This window comes from Amblyomma americanum, chromosome 4 (genome assembly GCF_052857255.1).
Source record: "Amblyomma americanum isolate KBUSLIRL-KWMA chromosome 4, ASM5285725v1, whole genome shotgun sequence".
NCBI classification, from domain to species: domain Eukaryota; kingdom Metazoa; phylum Arthropoda; class Arachnida; order Ixodida; family Ixodidae; genus Amblyomma; species Amblyomma americanum.
This window is the reverse complement of record NC_135500.1, coordinates 190225790-190241631: the sequence shown is the minus strand read 5'-3', so window position 1 is coordinate 190241631 and position 15842 is coordinate 190225790. Positions and strand designations below refer to the sequence as shown.

General features: G+C 44.1%; 1 protein-coding gene across 2 annotated transcripts in view; it reads right to left on the bottom strand.

The window, feature by feature from the left end:
- Window positions 1-14149: 14149 nt before the first annotated feature.
- The window catches only part of LOC144128869 (uncharacterized), a 76614-nt gene continuing 74921 nt past the window's right edge, over window positions 14150-15842 (bottom strand). For both annotated transcript variants that reach the window (XM_077662642.1, XM_077662643.1), the window contains one exon: window positions 14150-14683. In XM_077662642.1, coding sequence (XP_077518768.1) covers window positions 14661-14683 — 23 coding nt within the window. In that variant the 3' untranslated portion in view covers window positions 14150-14660. The remainder of the gene's footprint in view (window positions 14684-15842) is intronic.

Genomic DNA, 15842 nt, shown 5'->3' with positions numbered 1-15842 from the left:
CACTGCTGGTAAAGCAGCATTTACATATCAACTTGTAGGTTAAGATGCACCTCTTCTATCCTCATTGCAAGTTATAGTGCCTCTTTTTGACAGGCTTAAAGATAGCCCTTTAAAGACACCCTTAAAGAGACAGTCTGCTGGCAGAGACGAGTATAGAAATATTGGCATATTCTCACGAATCTTTCTCTGCAATGACAGTTGTGCAGGCAGAGCTTGAGGTGTTAGGAGGATTTTGTATTTTAAATTAGCAAAGAAAGTCAGACCAGAGCTGATGGCTGCATGGTGCTGTGTTAAAACTTTGCTGGTCTCCGAGTTATCTGGCTATGTCTCCTGGAGTTGGTATAGTATACCTTATGCTTAGGACCAAACTCAATACACAGCGTTATTTTTATTTTTGCTGCTTAGCATTATTTTTGTTATTTGTGCCAGAGGAAACTTCAGACGCCTTTATTTCTTTATATGAAACTTGCCACTATTTCTTGCATGGTTTAGCTATACTTTCTCATCATCGCTATTAATGTTTTGAGAAAGGAAGGTTGCCGCTTTGCTGCCGGCAAAAGCGGTTTCTGGTACCTATGATAGATGTCACCCGTTTTATTTTGTTGATACTATTTTTATAACTACCCGAGAGCTCTGAACTGTAGTTTTAACAAAATTCATTCATCTTGGTTAACGTTTTGCTCATTGCCACTGCACGTCGCCTAGGAGGCATGCCAGTCGTGTTCATAGAGTTGCTACCACTGAGAGTCTACACTTATATCTATTTCTCTTTATATCAATTTCTCAATGTTGAAATCTGCAGACATCATCTACCATTGAGAAAACAAAACCGCCAGATGGAAATGTTATGCATTAAACTGTTCTGCTGTGTTTCTCAGCATCACAGCTGGGTATTTGTTGGTCTAGGCCAAGAGCCTTTGATTGACGCAAAAAAGAATATAGTTGATAAAAGTCAGTAGACTGTCCCATTAACATGTTCACTGCTGCAGCGATTTTCAGAGTCCTAATCCCTGTGCGTCATGGCCCACTGGTGGGCCGCCCTTAACTTTCCTTGGGTGTGACGTGACCCACCGGTGAAACCGGCTTCTTTTTTCCACCAACAGGTGGCAATAGCAACCTTGTGTTTGTGCTTTTCTTGGGCTGTTTGAAACTTACTGAGCTCTCCCACAGCTTCATCACGTCACTCAGTAGTATTTGTGGCTGCACAGCTTGCATGCACTTTTTGACCCACTGGTGACCCCCGCCATAGTGAACGTGTGAAGTGTGGTAAAGTGTATGAGCCTTTACATTGGTTGAGTTGTGTGGAGACGGTGTCACAGGAACTTGTGCTGTCTGAGCTGCTTTGGAGAACTTTGATCTGAGCATAAAAGAAATCTATTTTTGTACAGGCTTTCTTAGGAGCAGCTGGACATATAATTGCTAGCCGTTTCGATGGCACTGTAGCAGTGGTGCCTTTTCTCACTTCTTTATGATTTTCAAGAACAAATTCTGATGTGGATTTTTCTTTTGATATGCCTTTGTTTTAAACTTCATTATGTGCCAGATTGCATTACAGTCATGCCTTGTTGATACGGACACTTTGGTTTCGCGTAGAGCTGTCCATAAAGAGAGTTGTCCGTAATAACAAATCGTAAAGAAAACACAAATGCTCAGGAAAAAAATATATATGGTCCAGCTCGGTGTGCCTGTGTGCATAATGATGGGCACTGTAGTGATAATTAGGCGAAACCTTGGGATCTACAAGTGCATTATCCTAGCGGCCATTATCTTTAAAACAGTGTGGTGCAGTTTCGAATGTCTAGTATTCTATGAGATGCGTGACAACATCCCACAGCATAATGACATGCCTTCTTCTATGACTGTTCACATCCCACGAGCCGGTAGTACATGTATGTCCTCAGTTGACAGACAGCTGTTGAATGCGGCTTCCAACATAGTACAAGCTTGAGAGAGTGTTTTCATCACAACTATTCATGCGATACAGCAAATGGCAAGGCACATGAGCGGGCATCTTAAAACTGTAAACCCTCAAACCAAGAGGGAAAAAAAAGCCATCACTCAAGCACTGGCATGTGTCCATTGTCCAAACAGTGAGTGTCCATATTAAGGAGGCTTAAATAGTGCACTGATGAAGTTAGGTCCCTAGAAGAACTTCCATAATTCAAGCCGTCCGTCCATATTAACGGGGCCGTACTTTACTATATTTTACTAATTTACATATCTTGCATTATGTTTCATGCATTACCTTCAACGTTTCATCTTTAGGAGCATCCAGTAAGTAATCACTTTTTTTATATGAATCATTGCTTTTAACATCAGACTCTGAGGCAGGTATAGTAGTTATTTGTATTGGTTTGTCACGTGTTGAAGCAAATTTTGGTGTTTTTTTCAAACCTGTCTTAAAACTTTTCTGAACATGATATGATATTAGTTCTTTTTAAGAGAACTATGAGATAAACAGCGATCTCAAGTTACTTATTAGCTATTGCACCAGCATCTTTCGGTGAACATTTTGGTGTAATATCTGTGTTTTAAATATATGTGGCTATGTTTTACTTTAAACGTTTGATGACAAACAAATATCTTTCATGTTGATATTGCCAAGATTTCAACATTGATTCCTTCATGCACAGCTTTGCAATTTTGAAATGTTTACCTGAAGCTACACATTCCGTCCATATTTGTTGTTTACACAAGAGTGCTGAGGCCTTTTATAATTAGCACTGTTGCCGGTGTTGTGAATCACAGAGAAAGAAACGTATTTTTAACATGTTTACCTTGTTTGCAAATAAATGCAGTTTTTCATCATGTACTTATGTTGCAGTTGTCGTCATTGAGTAAAATTACTCAGCTTCCCAACGCTTACAGATCAGAACTCCCAGTGGGAAATAAGGAGCCCTCTACTCCCAGTGGGAAATAAGGAGCCCTCTGATAGAGTGCTGAAATCTATGCTTCTTCAGAAAGGCATATAATAAAATGTGTCAAATTAATTGCATGGATTACCACAGGGTTCTGGGAAGTGTCCTGCAACGAAGTCTTGTTTTAATTGTTGCAATGGCAGCCACTGCCAGCTGTACACAGTTGAAATTTTCTCATTTGAAAGCTGGATGATTCCACAAGAGATCAGATTGCCTAAATATTTCATATTTTTAATCTTCATGGTTATTCTATATACAGCAGAACCTTGTGGTTATGGTTTTTCACAAGACCGTGAAAAAAAAAAAGTACCAGCCGGAAAAACGCAATAGCCGGGAAATACTCGTGAAAAAATTGTACATCGTTGTCTGTTGTCTTTTTTTTCTCTATATTAATGGGAGCATGCCGCTTTGGAATTTTCAAGGCTTTCTGGCTCTCGCGAATGTCCGCATGCGTAAATGTCCTAAACTCGCTAAAATGGCTTTCCGTCTCCATTGGCATCGGTTGGCGCAAGGGAGGCAGCAGCAAAGAGGGAGGGCGCGCGGAAAGCCAAAGTTTGTGCACGGGCCCAAACTACAAGAGCCTCATCTATTTGAACCCAGCAATTGCGTTTTTAAGCTGCAGGCAACAGGGCGAACGCGAATGACGGAACCATGCCTTGGAACTAACTTGCGCGACGTTTACCACTACGTAGTTTCGTTTTCGAGCTTTCGGTCGTACGACGTTTGCCGCGACATAGTCTCGTTTTCGAGCTTTCAGTCGTGCGACGTTTGCCGCGAGATAGTTTTGTTTTCGAGCTTTTGGTTGTGCGACATCTGCCGCAAGATAGTTTCGTTTTCGAGCTTTCGGTCGTGCGACGTTTGCCGCGACATAGTTTCATTTTCGAGCTTTTGGTCGTTCACGATCGCGTCCCAGCGGTGATGGAACAGCACCAACAGCTGCGCCGAGGTTGAAGAGTGCTCGGTGTCGGCATGGATGCAATACACCGGAAGCCTCCGAACACGATGGCGGCCATGCACTGATGGAGTCTTAATAGTTCCTGTTGACCGCTATGCCACCGCTGCTCCACACGCGCTAACCGTAGGCTTCCAAAATTCTGTTACGGAATAAAGCACTATCGCTTTCGCAAACTGACATTCGCGACGCAGCATGTGGGAAAGCTGCCGAGATTGTATTGCATGGGTTTCTTTTGGAGCTTGGACCGGACTGGCTCAAGAAAACGCAGTACCCGGGAGCTTAACAGGGGGGGTTCAACTGTATCACACACACACATAATTCAGTAGACCAATAGTGAATTCATTTTAGATGAGTAATATTTCGGGTGGTGGTGGTAAAACTTTATTGGATGCACTGGGGCGGGTTTTAGAGGAGAGTGGAGGGTTTCACTGCTCCCTTGCCTCGAATGGTAGCCCTCATTCTGGCACCAAAATCTTGGAGACTGCCTTACTCGAGACTTGTGGCGTGTTTGAAATTTCTTCTACTTCTCAAAACAGTGGAAATAAACCTGTCAAGCTCGTTCTCACTTCCCTCGTAGCACGCAAAATATATTCATCATGGGTAGTACTACATCTCGATTCGTGTCACTCTAAAGTTGCTAAATAGCGCTGTGCGCAAAGATGGTGCCTCTACCACCTCGTCGTTCATGTCAATGCGACGTCTCATAGTTCATAGTGCTACGCGACGTCTCTCGAAAAAAGCAATTGGATAGCCAAGTGTAACTCCATAAGCGGCACTCTCAGCTCGAAGAGCTTGTGGAGCTTACTGAGGTGCCTCATTGAACCTAGTCAAACGAGGGGGGAGAACAGTAGAAACTTAAAGACAAGCATTACACGAATTTCAAGGTACAAATGAACAACTCGCTAGAGCGCTAGAAGACAAGTACGTATGCACCACGGTAGAACAACACGCGGGCGCACTTATATACACCAGGGAAGAAAATGAGGAGCTGGATGCGAAATTCACTACATGGGAGGTCAAAGCGGTGCCAGCCAGTAAGGAGAGGCACGGCACCGGAAGATGACCGCATAATGGTCAGTTTGCTGGAAAACCTTAATGGCAAAGCTATCGAGGACCTCACAGACTACATCAATAAGATATCGGAAGGGGAACAAATACCGGAAGAGTGGAAAACATCAATGGTGACTTTCACACCCAAACCGGGTAAGAAAATCAACACAGACCATTTAAGACCTATTTCGCTTACGTTGTGCGCGAGCTAGCTAATAGAAATAATGGTCAGGAAAAGACTATCTGAGTACATAGAGGACCAGGAGCTTTTCTCTACAACTATGTTCGGCTTCTGGGCATGCTTGTCAGCACAAGACGTGCTTTTACAACTTAATAGGGAAGTCATAGGCCCCCTTTACGGCAGTCAATAGGACAGAGCTACCTTACCTTTGGATTTGAAGTGGGCCTTTGACAACGTTAAACACAGTAAGATACTAGAGAATCTCAACACCATAAACTGCAGAAAGCGGACTTAGCAGTACGTCAATAACTTTTTCATGTACTCGAAAGCTTACATCAGGATAGACGACAGTAAATTTCAGATCCATAGAGATGGGAACACGAGGAACGCCTCATAGGGCGGTAATGTCACCTCTGCTCTTCAACATAGCCATGATGGGCCTCACCGGGAGGCTCAACGCGATAGATGGTGTGAGACACGCCATCTATGCGGACGACATCACTCTGTGGTCGTCGGGTGGCGGTGTTGGACAGATAGAGGACGCATTGCAGGAGGCAGCGTCAGCGGTACATAAGTATGCCGAAGAGTGTGACCTTAGGTGTGCACCCACGAAATCAGAGCTCCTTCATATCACGGGGGATAAAAAATCGGCAAGAAAAATTCAAATACACATATATGGAACCCAGGTCTCGGAGGTAGAAAACATCCGCGTGTTAGGGCTGCAAATCAACAACAAAGGTAATAATGCCATAGCAATTAACAAACTAAAGTCCACGTGCTAGTAAATCAGTAGGATGATTGGCAGGGTATCTGGCAAGCACGGTGGACTCATGGAAAATGAGACTTCATGCCTGGTGCAGGCTTTCGTCATTAGCCGAATAACATATGCGGTGCCCTACCTGAAACTATCGCAGAGCGACAAGAAATTAGACGTAATAGTCACAGCGGCCATCAAGAAGGCGCTTGGACTCCCCTCCAAGACATCCACTGATCACCTTCTCTACCTAGGAATGCATAACACGCTAGAAGAACTACTCGAAGCTCACCAAACAAGCCAAATGATGTGGTTATCAACGACCAAAGTTGGTAGACGAGTCCTCGAAGATCTGCACATAGCGCTGCCAGCAACAACAGAAGACAGAGGGGACATTCCCAAGGACTGGAGAGATTAACTACAAGTTAAACCAATACCAAAAAACACGCATCCCGAACACAATCAAGGCAGGAGAGAAGCCAGAATTAGAGTGATAGAGAAGTATTACGGCAGCAAAAATGGCACGTATTATGTAGACGCGGCAGGCCCTACGCGAGAGGGCATCTGCACTGTCGCGGTCATACACGAGGGAAAGCAGGTGGATGAACTCTCTGTGAAAACTAGTCAAGTTGCGTTAGCCGAGGAAGTGGCGATAGCGCTGGCAGCCACTCGCTCCGACGCTACGCACATAATTTCTGATTCTGTCGAAATGATATAAGAGGAAGAATAGCGCTGCTTGCCAGCAGGATTTTAGCAAACGTGCAACATAGCTCAATGCAGGGAACAAAACAATTGTATGGGTGCACTGACACCAGGGAATAGAAGGAAATGAGGCTGCTCACATAGCCGCTCGAGCGTCTCTCCACCGGAGTTCCACTGAATTCCCAGAGTCTGTCGGGGCTCCTGTACCGAATCCGCTTACCACATATGCGGACATTACAACATATCTGCGCCTCAGTAGGCAAGACGTTCCCAGTGCCCGCCAAAGACCTGGGTAGTACTGAGGTACGACAACTCAGAAGGCTGCAAATGGGCTCGTTTCTAAGCCCTGCGATTCTAAAACACAGAGACCAAAGTTTTTCGGGGTACTGTAAATTTTGTGAGATGTGGGGCAGATGCATATCATATGTATGGGCCTGCCAGAGAAATCCGCAAATAAAGAGAGTAAATCAGCCAACGAAAGAGGGCTGGGAGGCGACCTTGTCCGGCTGCTTGGACCTGGAGTCCCAGAGGGCTCTGGTCCAAAGAGCGCGGGCAGCGGCTACCGCCAATGGTGCGAAAGTACTAGCAGCACTCACAAGGTTTCAGAGGTGAGTGTCTCTGTGTCTGTGTGTGTGTGTGTGTGTGAAGCCTCTGAGTCGCCAATGTAACTGGGTCAGTGGACGCCTCAATCGCGCTGTGAGTAGATGGTGGCGTGCACTTACAAATTGAGCCAGTTATGCGCCTTTTCTTTTCTAAGAACCAGCGCAATGTTTACACTCGGTTGATTTTGAGGAAAGGAAAGGCACATCACTGGTTTCCTGGGTCAGCTCAGTTGTGCTTTGAGGTACGTGGCTGGAGGTGGTGTCCACCTGCAAAAAAATTGGTTGGTTGGTTTTTGAGAAAAGGAAATGATGCAGTAACTGTCTCACCTATCTCGGTGGACACCTGAACCGCGCCGTAAGGGAAGAGACAAAGGAGGGAGTGAAAGAAAGGTGCCGTAGTGGAGGGCTCGGGAATAATTTCGACCACCTGGGGATCTTTAACGTGCACTGATATCGCACAGCACACAGGCAGCTTTTGAGTTACGCCTCCATCGAAACGCAGCCACCTCGGTCGGGTTCGAACCCGGTCACTCCGGATCAGTAGCCGAGCGCCCTCACCACTGAGCCACCGCGGCGGGTTCCGGAGCCCTGCACTGCGGCACCTCTTTTTTCTTTCACTCCCTCCTTTATTCCTTCCCTTACAGCGCGGTTCAGGTGTCCGCCGATAGGTGAGACAGATGCTGCGCCATTTCCTTTCCCCAAAAACAAAAAAAAATACTAAACCGCTAGCCGTTTTTTCATTGGCGGCTATGAAACACACCTCTTCCTCATTTGCAGGATAGTTAGGCATCTGGTGCTAGAAGACTTTACTGACTTTAATTGTTATATAAGAAAAGGAAGCACAATAAACATACTCAGATGTGGCACATTTTATTACATAGTTTTTCATAAATCAAAGAAAAGCCCCATTCCTATTTCTTCTTGAAATTTCTGAAACAAATGTCTAGAAGAAGGCGTAAAGGAATTTGAAAGAACGTGCTGCATTATATTAATTCCAAATTTGATATCAAAGCCCAAACCTGTAGCTTCTCTTGCATCCGCAGAAGCGCATTAAAGTGCGAAAGCAGGAAAGATGCCGTCTGCTGCTCTAAGTTTTCCCTTACTGCCATGACTGAGACCTTTTCCGTCAAGAGGGAACATATTTAATTACATTTTTATCAATTAAGATTGTGACGTAAGCAAGATGCTGTAGTGCCGCTGCGCCGTGTGCAGGTAACAGCTACTGGCGCAGCTCATAGGATGCATGTAAACAAAATCTTTTAATGTATTTTCTGAATTCACAGTGTACCTCCCAGCTTAAAAAGTCGATGAGGTTAATATCGTCAATAATTTTCAGCTCAATCCAAATTGATTTTTTTCATTTAACCAGCCTGCTAATAATGGAATTTTTCCATTTGGAACCGCTAAGGTTTTTGGACTGTTCAAACTCTTTCCAATAATGCCAGTTGGTATTCAAGTTGGATTTAATAGAAATTTTCATATTTCGTAGAAATTTTCATCTGAGCAAATTTAGGCTATTTCGACGAGTTTCGTGCACTGGAGAGGTTGCTTTGCCTGCAAGCTTCTCGGAAGCGCAAGTATTTTGGCACAGTGGAGCGGAAATTTTTTGGGCCACAGCGCCCAGGGTAACCGCGTTTTCGAAATTCTAAAAACTGATAAGGATATTGCTTACGCTGGGCTGCATGCCTCTCAGTAATTAAGGAACCTAACAGTAATATTCCAAAAGTTAACTTTCTGTGCTAGTTAACCAGCCTGCTAGTTAGCACGTATGAACTGTGCTCTGATGTTCTACACCGCTGACAGTGCTATGCCGAAAAAAACGCTCTTCTAACCCAGAAATCCTGTTTTTAATAAGTGTGTAAAATGTTAGGTGAAGCACCCTGTAAATGCAACATGTTTTTTTAATTATTTTTTGCTTCCTTCTAGATGTTTAATTCAGGATTTATAAGGCGAATGCGGGATTAATTTTTTTCTTCCTTTTTTGAGAAAAAACTATATTAAAGAATGCGAGACTGGGGCAATGCTTCTTGTGCTTCGGTTAAGTCACAATGAAAGTCGGTGCACTTCTTTAGCGCCAGGATGCCTATCTCTTTTGCCAGCTTGAAAGAGGTAGTTCTTATAGTCGCGGAAAAAGTAAAATTCTTGAAGCGGTATAACTTCCTCACAACGACAGAAATACGCCTGACGTACCATGCTCCACCTTTCAGCATACAAACTATACCGATCATGACTTATGTATCTCGGTTCTGACGTCACTGAAAAGTTGCGAAATAGCGCTGGGCGCGGAAATGCCGTATCTACCACGAGATCAACGTTCATAACTTTTTTCTCCCGAAATACTGACGTTCTCACAGAACAAAGTTCACTGTTATCCTTTTGAATAATGTGTGCATAATATATAAAATAATCGAGTAAATTAAAAATCTGATATATTTAAGCAGCTTGATCTCTCATGGGATCACTCAACTCTCATTAAATTGAGGTTTATTTCACTCCAGCAGACTCAGTGCTGAGAAATGATCTAAAAGTAGCAACTAGAGCAATGCGTGTAGATATGGCCATTTAACGAAGAATGATGTGTTACAGCGAAAACTCTCAAAAGCAGAACTGGGTAGTTTTTCCTTCGTGTTCTGTTCCTACCTGCCTCCAACCAGTCTTCATTTTTGGCTGTCGTTCGGAATTTCGGTTGTTTGGTCGTTCGGAATTTTGGCTGTCGTTCGGTGACCGTATTTGACCGTGTCAAACGTAAATTACAATAAAAATAACGATGTGCTCTCAGCGTATAACTTTAATGCATTTCTCGTGTTTTTCGACAATGGGACGGTTTACCTAATCTTATAACAGCGTTGTATCAGGTGAGGTTGGGATAAGGGAGACGAAAACATGCCATCTGACTGTCACCAGCATGCCGACGTGCATTGTCTTGCATGTTTTATGTGGCCGGGTACGCGTATAAACATTGCAGATTCATCTCCTTTTCTAGACATGTTCTGCGACTGTAGTTTTGCTATCTTTAGCACAATAAAGATCAGCTATAAACAGTCCTGTTCTCGTACACCATGTTGTATATTTACTGCCTTCAAGAAGGTTCACACGGTGGGATCGATCTGCCATCCGTGTGAGCAGTGAAGGAATAGAGAGGCCATACGCTAATGGGAGAGGCGAAAAGCAGCAGAAGAGGGGGAGGGACGCACGTGGTGGTGAGCCATTGGAGCTGAGTGATGTTATGTTGGCTCGTCGATCATGCCACTTCGGGAAGCTTAAGTGGAGCATCTTCGTTCTTGTATGGTCCTGTGGTGTTCGGCGAAGAATGGGGAGAAACGCTGGGATGCAAGGAATGTCGACGCGCGCCGCCTGTGCTTTATGGCGCACGCTGTTAGCTTCGAAGAAATCACGGGCCCGCTAGGCCTCGCGGTGAAAACTCGACAATGATGGCAACTACTATAGGGGATTTCGAAGGCGAGTTGATGATTGCGTCATAGCGAGTCCAGCTCGCTTTCATTCTTGCAGCTAGTCGTTTATCGCAGTAGCGAATCACAAAATAACAAGCGAAAAATTGTAAGGATGATTACGATACTCTTTAATGCGAAATTTGAGCGTAGCTCTGTACGTGTTTTGACTTTGCGATATATTGAGACAAAGAATTTGAGATATGTGTATGTACGTGTACATTACAAAGCACTATTTTTCACAAACACTCTTTCTTCAAGTAACACTCTTCTCCAAGTCTGATGGTAGTGAAGCCTGTGGCTTTGTGGTTCATAAGTAGATGGATCACCCTATTTCTCTCTTTCAACGTCGGGGCACACTCGCCACCATGATCCTAATTCTCGTACGCCATATTTTGCACGAACAGATTTATTCCTATTTTCATTTTGTTTCCTCGCACTGTAGTCGATTGGAATGACTCTTTGTTGCCTTCCGCCGCTCTTTGATACTTCGATATTTTAATAACTTTGCCTTGTTCATCGTTGTACCCACCCTGCTTGGACCTGGACAAGGTTTTGCAGCACTGAATAAATAAAAATAAAGCACTTAACAGCACGCATGCATCCCTGCAGTGGGCTAATCAAGGCGTAGCACAGATTAGATCGCTAACTTGCATGCATCACCAAGACAGGAGCATCTGGCAATGTTTTTTTTTTTTGCGATGACGCACGAAATCATCCATGAACTACTGTTTCAGCCGCATCGTGGAGGTAAGAGAAAGCCTGTTTTCAAGATACAGCTAGGAGGTACAGTGAGTGCATACTTTCCTTTTGTCTACGTTTAGCACAGACTCCCGACAAAGACAAGTACATCTTTCCCAAGGTAACCCACAAAACACAAAAGGCAAATGTTCTCAACTCGAATTAATGGTAAGCAGTTCACCTGCAACTGACACTGACGCCACTGTCCAGTGTCCGTGACTCACCTGATGTCTTGCTCTGTCTATGCTAGTTTGAATTTTACTTTTGTTAAGAACCATCACGACAGGCACCTGTTTGAGTTTACTGTTAGCCAGTGCACTGTGCCCAAATGCTTCTGACTATGACATTCTATGTTTTCATTGAGCTTTTTTTTTTTACCTGTGGTGGGTGGAGAGCTGTTTTTACATGCATATCACCCCATGAAGTGGCCTGGTCTTACTTCATCTCGACTCCTGGTAAGTCATTGCAAGAGTACCTAACTGTGTTTTTGGTCGGCTTTAATATTTTTTACTTTCTTAGTCTGCCGAATAGAGCTGAATTTGACTTCTCCATGTTAGCTCAGAGTTGGCACCTTCCTTGCAGAAGTGATTCTGGAGGACACTTGTCAAGCTTTGCTATCTGCTTCAGAGCAACCTAGTTTTCAAAGCATCCAAATGCTTACGCTTTTAATGTCAACCAAAGGAATAGAGTTACCTCCTGAATAGCAACTAACCTTAATTTCCTGGTTGGTTTCTAGGTTCGTGTGTATGTGCATTGGATTCAATAAACAATAACAGAGTGACTGAGAAGCATGTTTTCTTTTCACTGTGCATTTGCGGCTCCTGACTTCAGCCGTTCACCCTTCGTAATGTTGGCGCATTGTTCTCGTTACTGCTGATCAGCTTTGAGCTCCGTTTTAAGAAAGTTCTTTCATAAAAACGAATTTTAACAGTTCTTGGGCTTTAGAGGACTATAAGGTGGCACTAAGCCAAGTCTTAAAATGCTTATAATAATATAAGCATCCATTTACGAGCAAAAAAATGTGGAACGCCTGAAAAAGTTCTTGAAAATTTCTGCATAAGAAGTTTTCAACTCATCTACTAGCCTAGCGTTAGCACAGCTGGGAGAGGTTGAAGCAATTCATATTTAATAAACAGCCGAAGAGAAACTTCTTCTAGATGTCAAGGTTTTTTTCTGACACTTTTTTTGACGTCGCCTAGCACTTTGTTGCTGACAAGCATAACGGCCTGCCGTCGTACCTCTGTTGAGAGGCTTTAGTCGTACCCTGATGCGCCCGACATATATGATTCCCGAAAAGATCGTGCTGGGAGGTACAAGCAAATGCAGCCGTCGCTTCCCGTATAGTTGGGACGGCCTTTGCGTTTTCTTTTGGTTGGCGTGTGGACATTCATAAGCTTAGTCGGTTCGAACAAATGTGAGAACTTAGGCGTCGAATGAGCTGCAGGGCTGGGGTGCGACTCTGATTTCGGGACGCAAGATTGGCTGTTTACGCGCTCGTTCGTCAAGAGCTTGGTGTCTGCTTTTTTGTGCTTGCGTCAAAATCATTAATTAGCGCTTATAGATCGTTATTGTAGCAAAACGCTTTACTCGGCCCACGATATTGTGTTCTTTCTTTTCCTTGGTCTCGTTCGGATTATCTTGAGCAGCTCGAGCGCACATCGCTACAAGGAGGCACATCCAAAATAACTCCTAAAAGAAAATAAATGGCAGTCATTAACGGAGAGAAATGTGTTCAGAGAGTTCATTAGTGTCTGCTTCATTAGCTGCTTCGTTTAGCAAAGCCATGATTACAAGTCGTAAGACCACAAAAATTGCGAGAAAGTTTCAAAACAAGCCGTTTCGAGAAGAAAAAACGCGACAGCCGTGCAGAAACCTTGAAAATGAAAATTGGTTTTGAGGAAAGGAAATGACGCAGTAACTGTCTCACATATCTCGGTGGACACTTGAACCAAGCCGTAAGGGAAGGAATAAAGGAGGGTGTGAACCTTGTTCGGAGCAGGGTTGCCGGGTCAGGAAAAAGCACTATTTAATTTCATGTCGCGCTCATTACTATGAAAATAGAGAGATTTGTGAAATATGGTGGTGTCACTCGTACTGTCAAGTGCACCTTTGTCGGCAGGACCGCGGCGTTCCCAGAAGAACAGCCAAAGAGCCGCCAGAAAGACATCCATCGTCTGCTGTGCAACGCTGACTCCGGCATCGAAGTATGCTTTCGACCTTTTGATGGCCAAGAGGATCAACGTTTTTATTTAAGTTGATAGCATTAAAACCCTCACCGGGAAAAAGAAATGTGTCGTCGGTCATAAAATTTGCCCATTGGTTGCAAGGAATTAACGTCACCAGAGCGGATAATTCCCATTGGCTGAAGTTAAGTGACGTCACTAGGGCGGATAATTTACATGGGTTATAGGGAAGTGATGTCACCAGCCCGGAAGTGGCGTCACTTCTAGTAACGGCATCAACAGCTTCTACTATTATTGCATTGCTAACGCATCAGGTTATTAAGCATACCTGGGAATTTTTTTGATTAACTTCTGGTCGATCTATATGGCCGGCAGCCGCGAAAGACGATTGAATCGCAAGGCTGCCCTCAGCTGCGAAGCCGCTTTGTCTTCTACCAATATTTAAGTCCTAAATAGCGAACGCTGACACAGTGCGGAAATATGCTAAATCCCACTTCACTATATGGGTCTGTGTAGAAATCGACTATCGTGTTCATGGCAGTTCACGGTAGTGTGACTGAGATATGTGTGCGCTATCGTTCTTTTTTAATTTCTGCGAATAAAATTGACACATCTTCCTCGTTTTCGAACGCCTTTTATTTGAGCAAAATTATATCTTATACAACAGATTACACCTTCGCTCCTGGACAGATTTATCGACCACATTTCATGAACTTTTAGTAGCACACCGGGTTCAAGGCAGTGTTTCTTTCCTCCCTTAGTGTTTGCTCTGAATGCTTCCCATACCATATCAGCATTGCATCTGCGTGACACCTCCACACTGTTTTCGTGTATACATGCCCGTGAGAATTCATGCGTAGAGCTGCATAGACTATGGAATTAGCGCTCCATTTTACACCGCTTAACGGTTAGAGAGCGTTGTATGAATCCCTTGAAAAATTCCGTTGACCCACAACTATCGCAGCCCGATGATGCACGTAAGAGTCTTTGTGGCTGAGGGTCATAGTCGCCTCGACGTTTTCTATTGGATGGAGAGGTTAATAATAAAAGTGGTGAGAAAAAGACAGGCGACCATCATGCTGATGTAGGTAGGAAAGCCTCGCAGCATCTTCATCTAGGTGTATCTCAGTACCGGCCTTTCGGGACGCCTGGAAAGGAACAAAAATAAAAATGGCTTTAGGATAGAGGGCACTGCGCACAGTTTATATACCCTATCTCGAAAAAAAGAACATCGAAGCAGTATTGTTGAGGATAAAAAGAGCATCAGCAAACCAGTTATTCATCAGCGAAAGTGCATTCGGATGTAACTCGCATCCTTTTCAGAAATAAGATCCAGACTTCTTTAAGCCTAGAAGTTGCTTAACTCTAAAACAAAACCATACCATCACCAGCGCCCAATTTTGTAGGTCAGCAGATCCTGGCGCCACCTATGAGCACAGCAGGCAACTATTGGCGGCAGCCTGATACTCGTCTATCTTCACATCACGGTGGAAGAATATTTCCATCGTGCTTCACATTTATGTTCTGAGCAACTTTGGACAGTTCGTCTGGATGCCGTAGGTAGCGTGGCAGTCAGCTAACCTCCAAGCCTTCGACCAATCTTAATGCTGGATTTCTACATGCATGTATTTCTATATACATGTGTGGAGTTTAGAAACTGTTATGATCTGATAACATAGCTCTGTCGAAAGCCACAACCTTTCTCTCACGTCAGTGCAGTTCGTCATTAGCCAGCGCCTTTTCCGCTAAGACTGGGTTGTATACTCTTGATTGGCTTATTATCGGCCGGCTAGCGCTCCGATTAGCCAGCACTTTTAGAGGATAGAAATTCAGTGAAAATGGCACAGGAATAGGAACTCGCGACTCCACAGAGCACACTGCGAAATAAAACCGCTTTCTCAAGTTCTTCGAAGTATTAATATGCTTTGTGAGAGGTGTTGTAATTTGGCACTAATTTGTGTTCGCACTTGCCCCTCGGCGTACTTCGCAGTTTCCAGAGCGTTTGGTTCGCGTCATGTTATACAGGGCGTAACATTTCTGTATACCAGGTTCGGGCAAGATCGCGGGTCTTATTGTGGTGTAAAATTAATCTGTGTCCCGACGACACATTGTCCTTTTTACGATGCACTGATGTAATCTTCCTGGTTATTGGTAGGAGTTTAGCAAGCTTCAAAAGCTACGCAAACGATTTAAGCATATGATTTTAACCGAGCCATCGGGCAAGCTAGAAAGACTAGAAAGTTAAGCAACCATGCGCGGAATAACAAGTGTGTCAACCGTATTTAGCCGGGGGTGAGTGTGGTGTGG